At 38.1% G+C, this 18775-nt stretch overlaps 1 protein-coding gene across 1 annotated transcript in view; it reads left to right on the top strand.

Annotated features, from left to right (window-relative positions):
• The first annotated feature begins 203 nt into the window (after window positions 1-203).
• atp6v1ba (ATPase, H+ transporting, lysosomal, V1 subunit B, member a) overlaps window positions 204-18775 on the top strand; it is a 45147-nt gene continuing 26575 nt past the window's right edge. Inside the window, exons 1-3 of the mRNA XM_023296167.3 lie at window positions 204-413; window positions 16816-16871; window positions 17501-17599. Coding sequence (XP_023151935.1) covers window positions 305-413; window positions 16816-16871; window positions 17501-17599 — 264 coding nt within the window. The 5' untranslated portion in view covers window positions 204-304. The remainder of the gene's footprint in view (window positions 414-16815; window positions 16872-17500; window positions 17600-18775) is intronic.

Genomic DNA, 18775 nt, shown 5'->3' with positions numbered 1-18775 from the left:
TGCTTTTGCTACTATGACAAGTATTTACTGTGAAGAAGCCATTGCAGCTGTCAAATGATCAAATAGCTGTTTTTTTCTTGGTGTTTATGTGCACTATTTGTAGTTATGTTGTCAGTTTAGTTCAACTTTTAAGAAAAGCCCTACTCACCACTGTTTCGCCAATGCACATGCGCACCCCCCGACCAGCTCCATCCGGCTCCTCGGTGTCATATGACCAGCACTCAGCTGTCATTTCTGTTTTTCAGCTGCTGTTAGCAAAGCTACCACCGTTAGCTTTCTCAGGTTTTCTTCACTTCATCCGACAATGGCAACAATGGTGGCAAACAGGGCGATGGATGTCAACGGTTTGGCAGCAGGAGCGAGGACACACACCCAGGCTGTGACCAGGAATTACATCTCTCAACCCAGGCTGAGTACGTTGCTATCATTAGCAAGCAGCTGTAGCTAAATAATGGCTAACAAGGTTGTTGTGTTGCATTCAATGACATATCTATAGTGGGAAATGCAGGAATTGTGCCACATTACATAAATAAACTTAGTCCTTAGGAGAAACAGATACAGTCAAAATATAATTCCTATGGTCCATGTGTTGGAAAATACATCTCAGGACCCTAAGCTTTGACCTGTGGTGGTTGTACTGTACACCGTATTGATACTGAACGCAACATACCCTGCAGTAATGGTATCCAGCGAACGAGCCATGAAGCTCCTTATCGTGATTCACGAACATAAACAAACTAGCTATTATTTGTTATAGGTGATTAATGCGACTCAGTAGTAAAATTTTCACGTACAACCGAAAACAGTATTTATTTTATATGCTGGAATTATTGTGACTGGCTACACTGAAGTAGCTAGCATGCTAGCTGTCGCTAACAGTAGCTACTCCGGCCTAATATTGGTGCTTAGTCAAACATAACCTGAGCTGTATTCGTTGGCTTTATGAAGCATATTATAAACATTGGTGCTATACGAAACAATTGTAGATGCATATCATTTTCACTGTTGTCGTTGTTGCGTTTAAGCTCTGTGGTATTACAGCCTGGCGTAGCTAAATGCTACTAGAGCTGTGGAGTCCAGCTGACGCAGATGCAGCCACACAAATGAATGAGACGCCCTACATATGGTGTCTTTTTGTTTTTTTTTAATTGTATTTAGGTCCTTTTGTGCGTAGTTATTGCAGTAATGTTACCATGCAGGGTTGTATTAATAGCATTTTAGTAATTTGAGGATACTGGAGGACAGACTGGCGACAGATGAATAATCCCTCATGTGACTCGATCACATGAGTGTTGCAGCCTGCGGTGGCGTTCACATGGGTTAACCTGCTGTATCCGGTCTGAAGTAAAGAGTTCTATTTAAATTTATAGCTACAGTTGTTTACAAAACTTTGTACATTTTAGTCATAGAGTACCACAAAATTGGTTCATAGACTGATGAACCTACACTAATTTGCCCGTTGGAGTCTGTCTTTTATTGTAGTAGTATGTATCACACTGACAAGACCAATGTTTTTAAAAAATCAGTTACAAGTTTTCTTGTAATTGCCAAAAGTTGCCATATTTTAGTAGATACAGGAGCATTGTTCAAAACACCATGTTGCAGTATTTATTTGTCTGGCTTGTCTGTGGATAACAAAAATAATTTGGCTGTTGTGTAATGCTGAGGGTTCAAAAATTAGACATTTTAAAGACAATAACACAACAATCTTAAAATTTGTAATCAAATAGTTTTTTTTAGATTTTGATATATATGTTGATGTGAGATTAAGGGGTAAAAGTTGATACAGCCAGATGATTTATTTTTATTTTTTGCAAATATTTAGTTACAACTAACTGATTACTTTCATTATTAGCACATTACGATGTGACTGGAAATGCCTCTTGCCAGTGCTGATTAGATTATTAGAATCAACACAGAAGGTTTCCCAGATGTTGCTGTTGTTTGGCACTGTGCCGTGTGAGCCTGATGTTGCCTTTACTTTTACTTTGATTGTGCTGCGAACAAGGCCTGAACCATGAAGCCAGCAAGGTGATGTTTTTTCCTTTGTGCAAGTGTCAGAGTGGCAAGCATGGACTAAAAGCCTCTCAGCAAACTGGAAGAAAATGACTTAATGGAGCTTGGGCCATCTGAGAGCTAAAAAGAGGGGATGTAACATGTGATAAAGCCCTTGTCCAAAAAACATCTAACCATTCTGCTTCTGAAATTTTCTAATTTGGTTGTAGCAGAGTAGCTTGCCTTTTTTTTTATCTCATCAAACACATTACCAAAAAGCAACTGTCCATTCTAATGATGAGGCTGCAATTTAGATCCAAATGATAATCTCACGTAACTGTCAGGAAACTTTTGATGTGCTTCTTAAATATTGCAGGTGCTGCATTTAGAAAATGGCTTGCACCCTTCTGCTGGCTAGAGGAATTTTCTTTCTTTTTTTCTTTTTGCTTTAATAATGTTTAATATACTGCTTCATAGGCGAGAAGCATTCACATGACCAGAGTCTCTATATGGAGTTTTTTTTTACTTTAGTGCAAAACCGTATAATTTAGTTGTATGTATACTATCTAATTTAATTTAGATTGCATTAAATTGCATTCTTGCCTGTTTTTCAAATGTTTGAGTTTTGAAGTTATTTTCACCTGTCAGAGAGAAGAAGAGGATGAGAAACTTGCACAACCATAAGATGACAGCAAGACACGTGTTTTAATGTGTTTTAAAATGCCATTTGAAAATTTTCATGATTTATGCCCTGATAAACATTTTAGCACGATTACGGTAAAACTTCTCCATGCGTAGTGCCGTGCTTTGAAAGGCATATCACACGACCAATTACTTAAATTGGACATTCCAGTGCTTGTGTAGACACAAAGCAGGTAGTGCTTACTTTAGAACACATTCTAAAAGAGGAACAGCAATGACCAGAAGTAAGACCAGAGTTTTCCTTGACTGCATAAAGGCTGTTAAAACAGAGAACAAGGTCATGTTGAATTAACCACTGGTGCTCAAGACATATTTCTTAGTTTTCTTCTGGAAAGTGGTCTCAAGTTAGGAGTGTGACAAATCAAGGGGACACATGTGACTGTTCATACCCAGTCAGAAAAGACACATAGGTCTCTGCATCAATGTTTCCAAAAGATCCTGTTCATGCCAGTCTGAAATAAAATGCAACCCTGGAGTTTTCAATGTAAAAGTCTTCGTTTTAGGGTCCTGAAATGCTAGAGTACTGTGAATGCTAGCCGTAAACACAGCAGAAGTTAAGCATTTGAAAATGAAAACAAATTAGGGTGGACGTTTTCTCAGAGTCAACTAAAATGAAACTGTATGTTATAAAATACTAAGATCTTTTTATAGTTACTTCCATCCATCCATTATCTATACACCACTGTATCCTCTGTAGGGTTGCAGGCAGGCTGGAGTCTATCCCAGCTGACTGAGGGTGAAGGCAGGGTTCACCCTGGACAGGTTACCAGTCTATCACAGGGACAGACAGACAGACAGACAGACAGACACTCAATTTCACACGTCCGGAAAATTTAGAGTTACCAATTAACCTCACAATGTCTTTGGACAGTGGGAGGAAGCCAGAGCACCTGGTGAGAACCCTAGCAGGCACAGGGAGAACATGAAAACTCTACTGGGTAGCAAATCCAGGACCTTTTAGCCGTGACGCAACAATGTTAACTACTGAAGCATAAGAAGAATTTTTCTTTAGTTTTACCTTTCTTCACAAGGCAATGATTGGAAAAACACTATCTGTGAATGATGACAAATTTAGGAGGGTCACTCTCAGTTTGCACTGAACTTTTAGCAGATCAGAGTGAAACAGCCCTGTTCCTGCCTTAGCTGCGGTTTCCTCTTTTGTCGCCTGTTCTGATTCATTTAAAGGACTGGAACTTCCTCAGTGACAGACGACCTAAATCATTTTCCAGTGTACGAAGGGAGCAGGGAATGGAGGAAGCATGTTTAGCAGAATGGCAAGCACCCATTGTCACTGATTATAACATACATTTCCACAGCACTAATTCTAGAAGAAAACAAAGATATAGGCTTTCCAGTACAACAACAGTCTCCTCACTCTGCTGCTATTAGTTTCTCTTCAAAAATATGAAAGCTTAAGAATGGCGAAGTAGAAGCTTCTGAAAATAATTTGAGTGAGGCGAGTATGACTGTTGCTGTTTTTATGATGAATCACTACTGTGGACATGTGCATTGTGCTAAATTTCTGAACCTGACAAGTAAATATTGAAGAAATTGGTGTTAATCGGGGACCAAGCTAGGCAGATTCAGTGTTTCTCTAACCGAACTGGCTTTAGATAAAGGATTGGTTTGCTTGGCTGTTGGACAATTTAATGTAAACTTTAGGGTTGTTCAGTTTAAAGGCTGTACAGAATAAGTCTTTCTAGTCTTTCTCCATTTTAGTCATCACAGATATCTAAATGACAAAACTATTGAAATTCTAACTGCACAAGAGCATCTTGGGCCTTGGTATGTGCAGTGCCTAAAAAAGCATTCACCCCCTTAGGAAGTTTTCCCCTTTTATTGCTTTTCAACATCGAATCGTGATCTACATAATTTAGCTTTCTTGACAACAGTTTGCAAAAATGACTTCTTCATGTCAAAATGAAAACAGATTTCTACAAAGTAATTCCACTGATGTGTACCTCTCTCTCCCATTTCAGCCACTGAAACTTCGAACTCCTTCAGAGGAGTCATATGTGTCTTGGTGGCCTCCCTCACTCGTCTCTTTCTTCCATGGTCGCTCAGTTTTTAAGGACAGTCTGCTCTAGGCAGATTTAACCATTTGCCACATTGCCATACTCCAAGGGATTTTCAGTGACTTGGAAATTCTCTCATGTCCATCCCCTGTTTTTCAAAAACTTTTCGTGGAATTGCTTGAAACATTCTTTCGCTCTTCATGATGTAGTTCTAGCCAGGAGTCTAATGATCAGTTAAAGGGAATAACTTCTAATGGGAGTGAATACTTTTTATAGGCACTGTGAGCGGTAAAGTGACCAGTACAGTGCAAACAGAAGAATTGCAGATTCAGGCTGCAGAAAGGCCAATTAAAAGGGAACTCAAAATGTAGTGCCGGTGAACATGTTGCACATGTTGAATAAAACTGGAGTAGTGTATGTGTCCAGCTTTCACGACTAACCCTGCTAACATGCTATAGCTGATGGACAGCGACTTGTGCTGTCAGCATATTGTGGAGGGAGTTTGCACTCAAGATAAAAAACAAAGCAGGCCTCTGACAGTAATTGTTTTTCTCGCAGAGTGTACAAAAATGAGGAAATTTTATACAGAATTTTTCACATACTAAGCTGCAAGATAAATACATGTGTCTTTACAAGGTTGGTCTCGCATGATCTTGTACTTAAAACATGATTTATGTTCGAAAGACTGTTCATGTTTGACTAATGAAGTGCACTATTTAATTGCTGTAGTATCTGAACTGCATCTCAAAGCCCAAGCCAAGACACTCCTGATGATATTCCTGTAGCATAAAATAACCTTTTATTTTATTTTGTTGTAGTGTTACACCCTCATTAAATAGTATGTAGAGTCAGAATGTATCCACTGCCAGACTTCGTTTTATTTATGCTTGTTTAGGAAGGAAGATCTGACAGCTGCATATGACAGATATGCTCAGAATAAGCACTGTCCTTGTTAAGTAAAAGCAAACCCTAAAATTTATTAGGAATGGAGGAAATCACACAGACATTTGTAAGTATAGCTTGATGCCAGGCATCCAACAGTCCATAAGATCACAATGTTGAGATGGTTTTTCACTACCTTATTGACTTGACAGAGCTCTAAGAGAAGCAGCTATTGAAAAGGCACTCTGAGACAGAGCAGGAAAATAAACAAATAAAGAGATTTCTCATCAGACCAAGTCTTTTCTTTTAAGAGGCCTTTGTCTCTCTCATGTCAAATGCGACAAAAGCTATTAGCCCACGAAATGGCTTGTCTTTGTTTTAGTGGTGCATTCTGTCATTTAGTGCTATGAAAAGACATGGAGCAAGGCACTATACTTCTTTGTTAAGATTTAATTATTGGTAATAATGTAGTCACGATAAACAAATGTCTCATCTGTCACTATGAAAGTAATTTCTATAAAATCAATGTTATTTTTGTAACAGTTCTATAATCCACATTCTAATTAGGCTTAAGCAGCTAGCTTGTCAGTAGAAAAAAAGACTCCCGTGGGCGTTTGCCATTCTTTTCATGAAAGAACATTAAAATGTAGGCTAAAGATTTGACACCATTTCTGTCTGTTGCATGAACCAATCCACGTGAACGGCACAGTTGTTTCACTTGACCGTTCCTCATTCAATAGCTGCCATTCTTTGTCTTTAGGTTTGGTGGGTCGTTTTGGAGAAGTATGTATTTTCATAATATAAGAAATTCCACATACAATTGCTTAACTTCCCCCAAACGTTAGAAGTTAACAGTAACATAACATTGTATAAGAGATTTCTATAGTAACAGTGAAGATTAAATCTGCTAAGTGAGCCTGGTGTTTGGAGGGGTCTCTAGAGTGGCACCTGAAATAATTAAAGCACTGTAAAAAGTTTTTTTTTCACAATTTGTTTAAAAATGTAAGCTTTTGTATGTTCTATATTCATTAACTAAAGTGAAATATCTCAAGCCTCTTTTTGTTTTATGTTTTATGACACTGGCTTATAGCTCATTAAAATCAGAAATCCAGTGTCTCACATTATTAGAATATTTCCTAACATCAATCAAAAAAATATTTGCAGTACAGAAACCTCCAACTCATTGAATTGAGTGAAATTATCATTCAGTGGTTCGTTGGGGCTCCTTTTACCACAAATTACTGCATCAGTGTGGTGTGGCATGGAGACAATCAGCCTGTGACACTGCTGAGGTGTTGTTGAAGCCGGGGTGGTTTTGTTAACAGCCTACAGCTCGTGTAGTTTTGAGTCAGATGTTTCTCATCTTCCTGTTGACAATAAACCATATGTGCTTCAGGTCAGGTGAGTTGGCTGGCCAAGGACAGTAATGTCATGATCAGCAAACGTTTGGAAGTAGTTTTGAGACTGTGGGCAGGTGCTAAGTCCTGATGGAAAAAGAAATCAGCATCTCCATAAAACTTGTCAGCAGATGGAAGCATGGAGCACTCTAAAATCTCCTGGTAGATGGTTGCATTGACTATGAACTTGATAAAACACAGTGGACCAGTGCCAGCAGGTGATGCGGTGTTATGTATGTATAGCTTTCTGTGCTGTAGTTGTATAAAGGGTTGTATATACAGTCGTGGCCAAAGGTTTACATAAACTTGTAAAGACAGTTTCTACCAAGAGAGTCTTGAGTTTCCAATGACTCAATGAATAATGGAGTCACCCATGTGTCTTCTTCATAAAAAAAAAAAAAAATGCATTTTGACTATAGTCACTGTCTGTAGTCAATTGTTATTATTCCCAAGAAGTTAGGAGGCTATGTCGAAAAGATTTAACACACCTTTCTACATCAATAAAACTGATCATTCAAGTTGCTGTATGTATATTTTGAACCCAGCAGCTTTTGTCATGTTTTCAGAAGACCTACAATGAATCTATGAAGAACCAAAGTGCATGATTGTTCTTTTTTTGCAACAAAGATGCATGGGTTTCAGTGATTTCATTACAGAAAAATCAGAAACTCATTGGAAACTCAAGTCTGGAATGATATACATGGCCTTTACAAGTGTGCATAAACTTTTGTTCATGACTGTATATACAACCTAAAACTACAGCAAAGAAGGCTATACGTAATAAACCTTATACTGTTTGGAGCTGTTGTGTTAATCGGCTGCCTCTCTGTATGGACTGCTTTTTTCCTCTACTATACTACCAGCCAGCAAAAAAAGGTCCCACAGTCAAGACGCTCCACTCTATTTACAGACTTGCTCCTGGTTTCCTCCAATCCTCCAGTCAATGCAGTAAGGGTGGGAGTCATTTTTATATGGAATACCTGTGTATCTACTGGGTTAAAAACAAGACAGTCAACATGACTGAAAAGAGGCGTGTCTATCTGCTGACCTGACCTGGATTCAGAATGCTTTTATTTATTGTAAAAGTTTTCTGCCATTTGTTAACAAAACATCCAACTTGGCCTTCATCTGCTGGGTTCATTTTAGTAGCTTGGATTTTTTTTTTCTAATGACAAAGGCTACAAAGCACTGTCTGCAGGTTGGAAAGAAAATGTGTTTTTGTGCTATTGCTTCAGGGTTTTTTTTTTTTTTCAATCCACAAGTAAAATAGGTGGAAAATAAAAGAAATTCTCCTATTGCAAACTCTTGAACAAATAATAATTGGGGTTACTGGTACAGTATTTTAATTTTAGAAAATCTTATATCTGATGTTATTTTTTATTCTGGAGGTTACTGCATTTTCAGTTAAGACATATTTCTGATGATGATAACATATTAGGTATAGAATACAGGGAATACATAGTTCTGATGTTTTGGCAATGTGAATTGACAAGACGTGGCAGTTCTGCTGATTGGCATTCTGGTATTGTACAAAGGAAACAGAATAAGCAAATACTGTTTTTGCTGACAGGGTGAATGGAATGAAAGAATGGAAGGTTTTCCGGATAACGTTTCCTGCTTAAATGGGAAAAAACGTAATAGCTCACAAGTCTGCTACAGTTAAAAGAAGGAAATGAGAGCATTTTAATGATATGTAACGGCTTTGCTTCCTTGTCAGCTTAAATTTTCAAATTTTGCCTTACAGTCCAGAAACTAGCCATCTCTTCAATCCTGAAATGCTAACAGTCCCTACTAGGTCACAGACTGTTTAAAGTAGTTTAAATTGTAGCCCAGCAGATACCACGTTTAGAAATCAGCTTGAAATATTGCAATCTGTAAAGACATTTCTCCATAGCAAATGTGAGGAGGACTTGAGTGCTGTGACAGACATATTTATAATACAGATATATTTCTTTTTGTATGCTTGTCACACTTAAATGTTTTAGATCAAACAAATTTTAATATATGACAAAGATAACCCAAGAAAACACAAAATGCAGTTTTTATATCATGATTTAATTTATTGAAATATAAATGCTGTCCAGTCCCACATTGTAAAAGTAATTGCCCCCTTAGCTGCCAGTCTACCAAATGAACAAATTAATTTGGCCGTTGGGTTCAATCTCACCAGTCACATCCACATTTGATTCCTGCCAGGCTTGTTGAATCTAAACATCACTAAATAGAACCTGTCTGGTATTATGAAATAGCTAAAGGATCTCAAAAAGCAGCACATGCTGCTACATTCTAAAGAGATTCAAGAACATATGATAAACAAAGTCATTGGCATTTATCAATCTGGAGGGTTACAAAGCCATTGCTAAGGTTCTGGGACTCCAGAGAACCACAGTGAGAGACATTATCCACAAATGGAGAAAATGTGGAACAGTGGTGAACCTTCCCAGGAGTGTCCGGCCAACCAACATTTGTCCAAGAGCACCTTGACGTCTAATCCAGGAGGTCACAAAAGAGCCCAGACGTATTTCAAAAGATCTGCAGGCTTCACTGACCTCAGTTAAGGTTCATCTACATGATTCCACAATAAGGAAGACACTGGGAGAAAATGGATCCATGGGAGAGTTGCAAGGTACAAACCACTACTGACCAAAAAGAACATCAAGATTTGTCTGGCATTTGCAAAAAATATGTCTGGATGAGCCCCAACACTTTTGGGATAGTTTCCTGTAGACTGATGAGTCAAAGGTAGAACTTTCTGGAAGACATGGGTCCCATTATATCTGGTGTAAAGCTAATACTGCATTCCTCAAGAAAAACACGATACCAGCAGTGAAACATGGTGGTTGTAGTGTGATGGTTTGGTACTGCTTTGCTTCCACAGGACCTGCAAGACTTGTCACAACAGATGGAGCCATGAACTCTGCTCTCTATCAGACAATCCTCCTGGAGAACATCCTAAACTTCCAACCTATCCAACCTAAAGCTCAACACAAATGGTTTATGCAGCATGACAATGACCCAAAGCACACAAGCAAATCCACCTGAGTGGCTCAAAAAGAACAAAATTAAGGTTTTGGAGTGGCCAAGTCAAACTCTGGACATCTCTCCAACTGAGATGCTGTGGCAAGACCTTAAAAGGACAGTTCATGCTCAAAAACCATCGAAGGATAAAAACCAGTTATTAAGTTTATGGGCAAATACTTTTCACAGGGGTGATACAGGTTTTCAGTAAATCTTTATTAAATCATCATTTAAAAACTGCATTTTGTGTTTTGTGGGTTATCTGTCTGATATTAAATAAATATAAATATTAGTTTCTGGAACATTTAAGTGTGAGAAATAAGCAAAAATAGAAGACATCAGGAAGGGGACGGATACTGTTTCACAACACTGTAAACATTAGTTACTCTGTCAACATGAGTGTGGCATGCGACTGTTATATTATGGTGAACTTGAAAAAGATGCAAAACTATGCTCTATTTTGTAGATTGACCAGAGGTTCTACCTTACTACTTAATTAACCCTTAGCCATTGTTTTGAAGTTTTGTCATCACAGGCTATGTTTTACCAAGTCCTTGGAAGTTCAAAGAGAAGATAAATAAATGAACAAAACCAAGATGTGGTGTGTTTTAGACCGTTTGGCTGAGTATGTTATATGTGTTAGCAAAAGTATGAATTTGATACAAGTGTACTATTAACTTTAACCAGGAACTTGGCCAAAAAGGAACAAATGCTGTGTGAGGATGTTATTTTGTCATGTCGATTTGTTCTATTTTTGGGCCGTGTGCGCATCTGTGTGTGTATTGTGGGTGAGGGCTGTCTGTAGGTTTTAGGCAATTAGCATTCCCATGTCCAGTGGGGCTGTGGGAATCCCTTGAAGTAGAGGCTAAGACATGATTGTGAGGCTGCACATCACAGCCACCACTGCTTTGTAGCGCTCATTTATTGTCAGAATGATGATGCACCCCCATCTCCATCCCAGCTCTGACCACCCCCCACTCTCCCTTCTCCTCCCCTTGAGTTCCCCCTCTTTCAGCTGGGAAATTGAATTGTGTTGGAATGCTCTGTGCCTCTTTTCTCTGGCACTTGAATGGGCTCTTTAGTATTTCACACCAAGGTGTCCTTCAGGGTGCGAGGTCAGGCTACCAAAACAGCTTCTAGTGGCAGATTAGGACCAATTAACATCTTTGTACACAAAGGGCTCTGGCAGCTGAACAGCCTGCAGGGTGACCCACACTGCTATTGCATGCCAAGCCAGGGGACCACTGCACTTGAGCTGAAGTAGCAAAAGAGGGGTGGAGAAAGTTTTCCAAACCTAATGGGAAATGTTGCTACTTCACACCTCATGGACGTATAGCCCATTGAGCAGTCGTTACCTTGTGAAATGAGAGAGCACACCACTTTTTTAAAAAAAAAAATCATCACTGTTATATGTAAGAGGGTACCTTGAACTGTCCTGTCGCTTTTTCTTTCATATAAAGACAGTCTAGTATATAGGGCCAGGGTTAAGCCCTTCATCCCATTGGATCTACTCATTCATAAGTTATACACACTTAACACTTTGTGCCACCAAATGGTTTATACATTTGTTCAAAAGAGTAAATCTTAAAAACACGTAAATTTGAAATAAGTAGCAACTGATGTTGCACTGTATTTGAAATATTTTTCTTGTTTTTTGTGTATTTTTCTAAATATAGACATTAGAAAATAATTAAATGAGATGCTACATGACCAAAATTATGCAGATTTTTTTCTTCTGAATTACAGGTTTTAGACTATGCCTTAAAATTCCGAGGATACAGTGATTGTTCACAACAGTGTGCTTTTAACTTCATCCCAGCAATGTGGGGGAGGCTGTTTCTTGTTTCAAATACACCCTGACTATTAAAAGAATTTTGAAGCCGATATCAATACCAACATTTAATACATCTCATGAAAAAAAAATTAAAACAGATTCCTAGATGTATGTTTTTACCATGCTTTGGAAATTACTGTGGTCAATATAGTATCTATAATACATTGAGCTTGACTGGCTGTACAGAGCCTTGACTTCCAACCTTTCCAACTCTTTGGATGAATGAATGCCAATATCTGGTGTAACAGCTAAGAGTAGAATAGTTGTAATAAATTTCAAATTACAAGAACCCATTCAAATTGTGTAGAGGAAGTTTAGCTGTCAACAGTTTTATATTGTGTAGAAACCCTATAAAGTCCATGATAGGAATCCAATGGTACATGTAATCTAAACCGTTTGGTTCAGTATAAAATTTCATTGGTTCAGTACATTGGATGAGCCAAACAGTTAGTGTCAAAAATCTGTTTATGTTGACATGCTTGCCCTCCTGGAACAAAATTTCTAGAGCACAAGCTCCACCCAGAATATTTTGCAAGTGTATTAGTCATTATCCACCACCAATAGCACGCTAGTAGTGTAAGGCTTGAAAGCTACAGACACTGTGCCAGTTTCATTAAAGATACACTAAATGTAACTCACACTCTGACTTGAGTTTGGGTTCCAATCAGCCTTCCTTCAGCCAGAATCTGTGATTCCTGTTTCTACACTGCATGGGTCATTTGACCGGTACCTTGAGTTTACAGTGACTGTATACACCAACAACATTTTTTTTTTTTAACAGACAGTATGACATATCTGAGTGGCTGAAATATTACAGTAAGAAATACTGCCAATAAGACACCTTCGATATTTTCATTATTTGAAGATAATAATTTAAAAGTTGTAATTTTTGTTGGTCTGTGCAGTACTAAAAGCTCCTTTTTGTGCACCTTTACAGCCCTAATGTAGAGACTCATTATGATAAACATGTTTGTCATAATATTCATGGAATTTGTTGTTTTCCTCAAATTGGTTTCATATTAACTGTTTAACACATAAGTAGCTGTTAAACAGTTACTGTGACACAAGTGCTACTTCCTAGTAGCACTTGAACATTTTGCACATTTTTAAGGAAGAAGTCCAAGAGATGCCTTCACACTTAATCATTGGACAGTTGTAGCCACAAGGTAAATTTTATTTCAATTAAGTGGCAAAAAGTTCCATTTATATCTCTAACTGAACAGGTGAAAATGATTTCATCACAAAATAGCTAAATATTTTCTGTCTTATTTTTGGGTTCTAAACTATTCATCCCTTTAGATGCATTGTATATCTGTATATTTGTGTGTACTGAGCAAAAACAATGTTACTTGACATTTCTTAAAAACACTATCTAGCATTAGGATGCAGTAGACCTATGGATTTCTCAGAGATTCCATTATGTATTGGTTTGCTTGTAGTTTTAATATTGCTGTACTAAGCAGGTGTTCATTTATAGTTAGTTTTTCAGAGTTGGAACTTAAGTGTTTCATTAGTTCAATTTAACCTGCAGGGATTTCTGAAGGCTCTCCTAACACATTTTTCTGATGCAAATGAAATACATTTATATTGGCTGAAAATGAATTCGTAGGGTCACCTATGACTTGACTGCCAAAGTAAAACACAGACAAATGATGATCTGCTCATTAAGTAAAAATTATTGAGATTCAGAGAGTGTGTGTCTGTTTAAGGATACACAAATGAGGCTTTAAAGCATGGCTGTATTTTACACTTACACAAGATAAAAGACTTCACTAATGAGGTCTTTCATCTTCTTACATTAATGGGACCTCACTGGAACGTTCCTACTGTACAAGTGTAAAAATATTTCCTGTACTTAGAAAGTCGTTTTCTTAACAAAGAGGGGTCATTTTGGGCCCAGATCTTACAGCCTCGCTAATAATTTGGCTGATATTAAATAGTTTGCTCAATGAATAATGTTTGATCGCCTAATGTCAATGAAAGTGTTTGTTGATGTTATGGATTTACTGCAAATATGAGAAAACTTTGTCTATTATTTTCGGTATCACCATCAAAAATCCACTGTACCTGTCTGTAACTTCATCTTTAAGTGTTTAAGAATACAGTGGTGAATGTGGAGTTATGTGTGCAGTAAAACATCAACTGTACAAACAACTGACTGGATAATAACTGCCTCTCATCTAGGTTGTCACATGTCACATTACAGTTGTTGCACTCTGTCCAGTAGACGATATTGTGCAGTCCTTGTGCTGCAGCTGGAATGAAGTATGTTAAGGCTATATTAACTTCACAGGATGAGAGTAGCTGCAAAACGAAATTTATTTTTAAAAACAGATTTTGATGAACATCCAGAATTACGTCAACTGTTACATCGTAGTGCATTATTGAACTACGAACTTGCTGCCACTCGGTGACAAATGAGGAAAGCAAAAGTTTTCCATTAACTGCATGCCACCTCTCACCCTGCACAGCAGAACAAGGTCTCGTAGAACAAACGGAAAGATGTGTGTGACAACTTGAGTTATTTACCAGAATGTGGGCACTGAGGCAAGAACTGAGATAAAGGCTGTTTCGAGTAAAGCTCCTTTTATTTTGGAGGAGCAAATGTATTTTTTGTATCTGTGGTGCCCTTGGTTTTTATCATCACACTTGAGCCATCTTTTATCGTGCTCTCTCCACAGTTTCTGCCCCAACCTTCCACCACCACCACCACCACCTCCTCCCATTCCACCCTCAGCACACACACGCCCATCTGGCTAATAGAGGGTGAAATACAAGTGTGTGTGGGAAATGGCTGCAATACTGTAGCGCATTGACAGGTTATTTTGTTGGCCCCTGCCTAATTAGTGGCATAGTGGATGCACCCCGCTAAGCTTTAGTGCTTTATGTTCGTACCAGTCTACTCTAATTTCCCTGCCCCTTTGATATCAGCTCCGAGATTGACGGTTCGCACATAAAGAGGAACACCAGACCATGATAGAAAACCCAGTGGAAACAATGCCGCCACCTTCAGTCCCCCACCCCCACCCCCACCCACCCTCACTCCCCATTTCTTTGCATTTTAGCCCCCAGGTCTGCAGATGTGCAGAGGGAGAGAGTTGTGGCGGGAGGGTTCCTCACAAACTCATTGTAAATATTCTTCCATGTCAGCGCACCAAATGTTATTGCTTCATTAAGAGAAAGGAACTTATTAGGTTCTGCTTCCCTGTTGGTCTGACTCTTTTGATAGTTACTAGTTATCACCTGAGTCATCTATTACAGCTGTCTTTAGTTTTGCTGTTGTTAGTGAACCTCAAGTATCTCTGCTATTCAAAAGAGACTGGACCTCTTCAAAAGCTGTCTGTATTTTGATTGTTGCCCTTAGAGCACAATTTCATTATTGACATTTATGAGTAGCAGCTGAAACCTATCTGTTCAACTCAATGCGTGCTACAGTTTAGTGCACTGCAATAATATGCATGTTATTTGTTTACCCATTATGCCAAGCAGAGGAAGGTCTGTTATGCATTTTTTTTCCTCAAAGGAGGCATCTGGTGGAAAGCAAAAACAAAATAAAGGTTGCTGAAAAATACTGAGTTGTAGTACATGTTTATGTGGTGTATGCAGAGTATCCAGTATGTATGCGTATGACCTTGTGCTTTCAAAAACATCTTTGATGATTGTGCTGTTTGTGCTTTCACTGGTTAATGGGTTTTGTTAGCATTTTCCTCCCAGGTTACACTGCCACATGCTACTGCCACATTACCAGCATCAGGAGATGTTTCTGAGCTAAGTTAAATTGTATTAAGATTTAGCAAACTTGGTGTTTGTTTGACTTGTATTTTTAACATAAGAAATCTGAACATTGAGCACATGAAAAATAAACAGTGCTCTCTGGTGGACACTGCTTCCATGTTATTATAAATATACAGTGTTTTCAGGAATTCTCTACTGCAGTATCTTGTTACTTATAGATTGTAAACCCATGCAGATGTATCTGTGATAACCCACTGTATGGTTCTTTCTGCAGAGCTCCAACTGAGTCTCAACTAGGATCCTTTTAAATTCACATTGAATTCACTTTACAAGGAACCAGACATGTAGATGTAAAAAAGTAAATGTTTTTCTTTAACATTTTGGGTGAAATTTTATGATATTTGTATGTTTCCAGTTGAGTTTTTATATGCTAGCAGCAGATGGGTAGCAGGGACCAATTTGTATATTTGTACAACTGTACAAAATAAGGGAAGCAATGGTGTAGTCACATCTTTCATGAAAAATATGCAACTTTGTTTAACCAAGATGAGATTTTAAGAGTTTAATCATTGTGAGAGAGGACCTTTTTAGACGTTTCGCAACATTTTTGTCAACAAACCTCCAGTGAATTTGGTAAAAGACATTCTCCTTTATGCTATGAAGGTGAGAAAGTGTTGGGCAGAACTGGAGATGCATGTTGATTTTATTAATAATTACAGAAATGCATAGCAGGAGAAGCTTGGAAATGGCAATATGCAATGTTTTTAGTGACATATTTCATGTGTAATTTTTCTCGAGCTCTAGTATGTCCTTTCAGTGCATCATGCTGCAGTTATAATGGTTTATTGTTTGGGAAGGCCACAGGCAATTCTGACTAACCTTCATCAATGATGACCCTTCATTTAGTGTTCTATTATTGCAAGGCTCAGAACTAACCACTTGCCTGTGTAATTGAACACAAGTGAATTTCATGCATTTTTTTTCCCCTGACATTTGCCTGCCTTTGACATTTAGGTCCGGAAGTCCATGAAAGCTGTTTAAATCTCACAGAGAAAGGTCAGCTTGTGATTATTAACAGTATTGGCTGTAGGAAAGTCTACCTATTCCAATGCTGATTGGTGGCTTTCAGCTGCACAAGGAAATGGGATTAATGTCAGCATTACCTCTGTTATTTTTCAGTCCTGTGGCCTGTTAAAATGGCAGAATGAATGAACTATGCATCTCCTCTCTGTTTCAGCCTACTCCACTGTGTCAGGTGTAAATGGACCTCTGGTGATCCTGGATAATGTGAAGGTGAGTCTGAATACAAGTTCTACTTTTACTGAACTGTAAATCAATAAATCAGTTCTCACACTGCTACTTGTGCCAAGGAATTAATTGATTTCAAATTGAAATCACAGTGCATTTAGCAAATCGCAAAGATGGCAGTTTATGATGTACAAGATGTGGCTATTAAATAATAATGAGCATTGTTTATGCTGCCCATAGATTAATATATACTGCTTGGTTGAAGCTTCAGGCTGTGGGTCGACTGACATAAGCTCAGTCTTACTATTTAGTTGTTACAACTCTTTATTTACAGCATGTATGACCCTGTCTATGGTTTTACAAAATCTTGATGTCCTTGTGTGACAGTCATGATTTTGATGGTAATGCACATGTTTAAAATCTATTACACAGTGACTAATGAGCTAAAATTTTACTTAAAAATTATACATTTTCCCCAAATTGTTCAGCCTTAACTGCTATATTTGGCTACTCTGAAATATTTTTAAGGAGGTTGGGATTTCATAGATACCACTCTACAAATTTTTAAAGAAGTGGCTTTAGATGCCATTGTAAGTGGTCACTCTACTTGTATTAGTGATGTAAATGTAGTTTTTGGGCAACTGCGTTTACACCATGTTGAATGTTTGACCTAGTTCCCCCGATATGCTGAGATCGTTCACCTGACCTTGCCGGATGGCACCAAGAGGAGTGGGCAGGTCCTGGAGGTCATCGGAAGCAAGGCAGTCGTCCAGGTGAGAAACAGAATATAGCAGCTGACTCACTGGAACCTATAGGACATATCAGCTGAAAGTCTCATTGCTGTGAACTCTGATGGTCTATTAATAAATATGTATTAATCCACAGCTGAAAATAGTCCCCAATAATTGCCCACTGTGCTCCTGCTTGAGCAATGTTCGCTTAAAAATGATAACTATTTTTGAAATGACTGAACCTTATCACAAAATATCACCATGTGTCTGTGAGCCATTTTGTATGTTATAAGTCATGTCTGCTTTGAGAAATGATTTGTCTGATATTTTCTCCCTCATTCAAAAACTTGACATCTATGAATATGTATAGAATGTATTTCCCTATTTTAAATGCTTTATGTCCATGGTTGAATCAGGTCCATGGTTGGTTTCCAAAGTAGTTATTTTAACTGTTCTTAATGAACAGTGAAACTAAACATCCAGTATAATCACAATAAGTAAAATCTGTTTCAGAGGGCTGGTATTGGATAAACTGACTGCATAGATTTCCTGATTGAAAATGTACCTGTACCATCAGCAGTAAAATAGTATCTCAGTGTTTGAATGTATAGATTCACTGATTGTATTGAGTTCCCTGCTCTCAACAGAGGACGTTCGTCATTACAGGATATTATATAAACAGCTGTTGATGGAAATCACAGTTCATCAAATGTAGCAGAGGCAGAAATACACTGCCTGTCCAAAAAAAAAGTCACCACCTGGATTTAACTAAGCAAATAGGTAAAAACCCTGCATTGGATAATTGCTGCAGTGATGAATATGTTTCAGCTGCAACAACTTGTTTAACCCTAGCTGATGCAATGAGGAGCTTCTCATTTCTTAAACAACCATGTCAGAAGACACATCCTGTGGTCATGAAAAGGATTTTACCTGTTTCAGAAGGGTCAAATTATTGGTCTGCATCAAGCAAAGAAAACAGCTAAGGAAATGTCTGAAACTACTAAAATTGGGTTAAGAACCGTCCAACAAAAAGAATAATGCTGTGACTTTGCAGAAGCTTATTTAAACGGTACCATGGTGAGTGTGTGCCGTTCTCAAAGCTAAACGTGGTCCAAGTAAATATTAGAGTGTGCAATTTTTTATTTATTTTTTTTTGGACGGGCAGTGTATAAACAATGGAGGGGGCTTCACTCACATTTCACATGTCTCAGAGTCACC

Source organism: Amphiprion ocellaris, chromosome 16 (assembly GCF_022539595.1).
Source record: "Amphiprion ocellaris isolate individual 3 ecotype Okinawa chromosome 16, ASM2253959v1, whole genome shotgun sequence".
In the NCBI taxonomy this organism is placed as follows: domain Eukaryota; kingdom Metazoa; phylum Chordata; class Actinopteri; family Pomacentridae; genus Amphiprion; species Amphiprion ocellaris.
The sequence above is the reverse complement of the archived record's forward strand: the minus strand, read 5'-3'. Positions and strand labels throughout refer to the sequence as shown.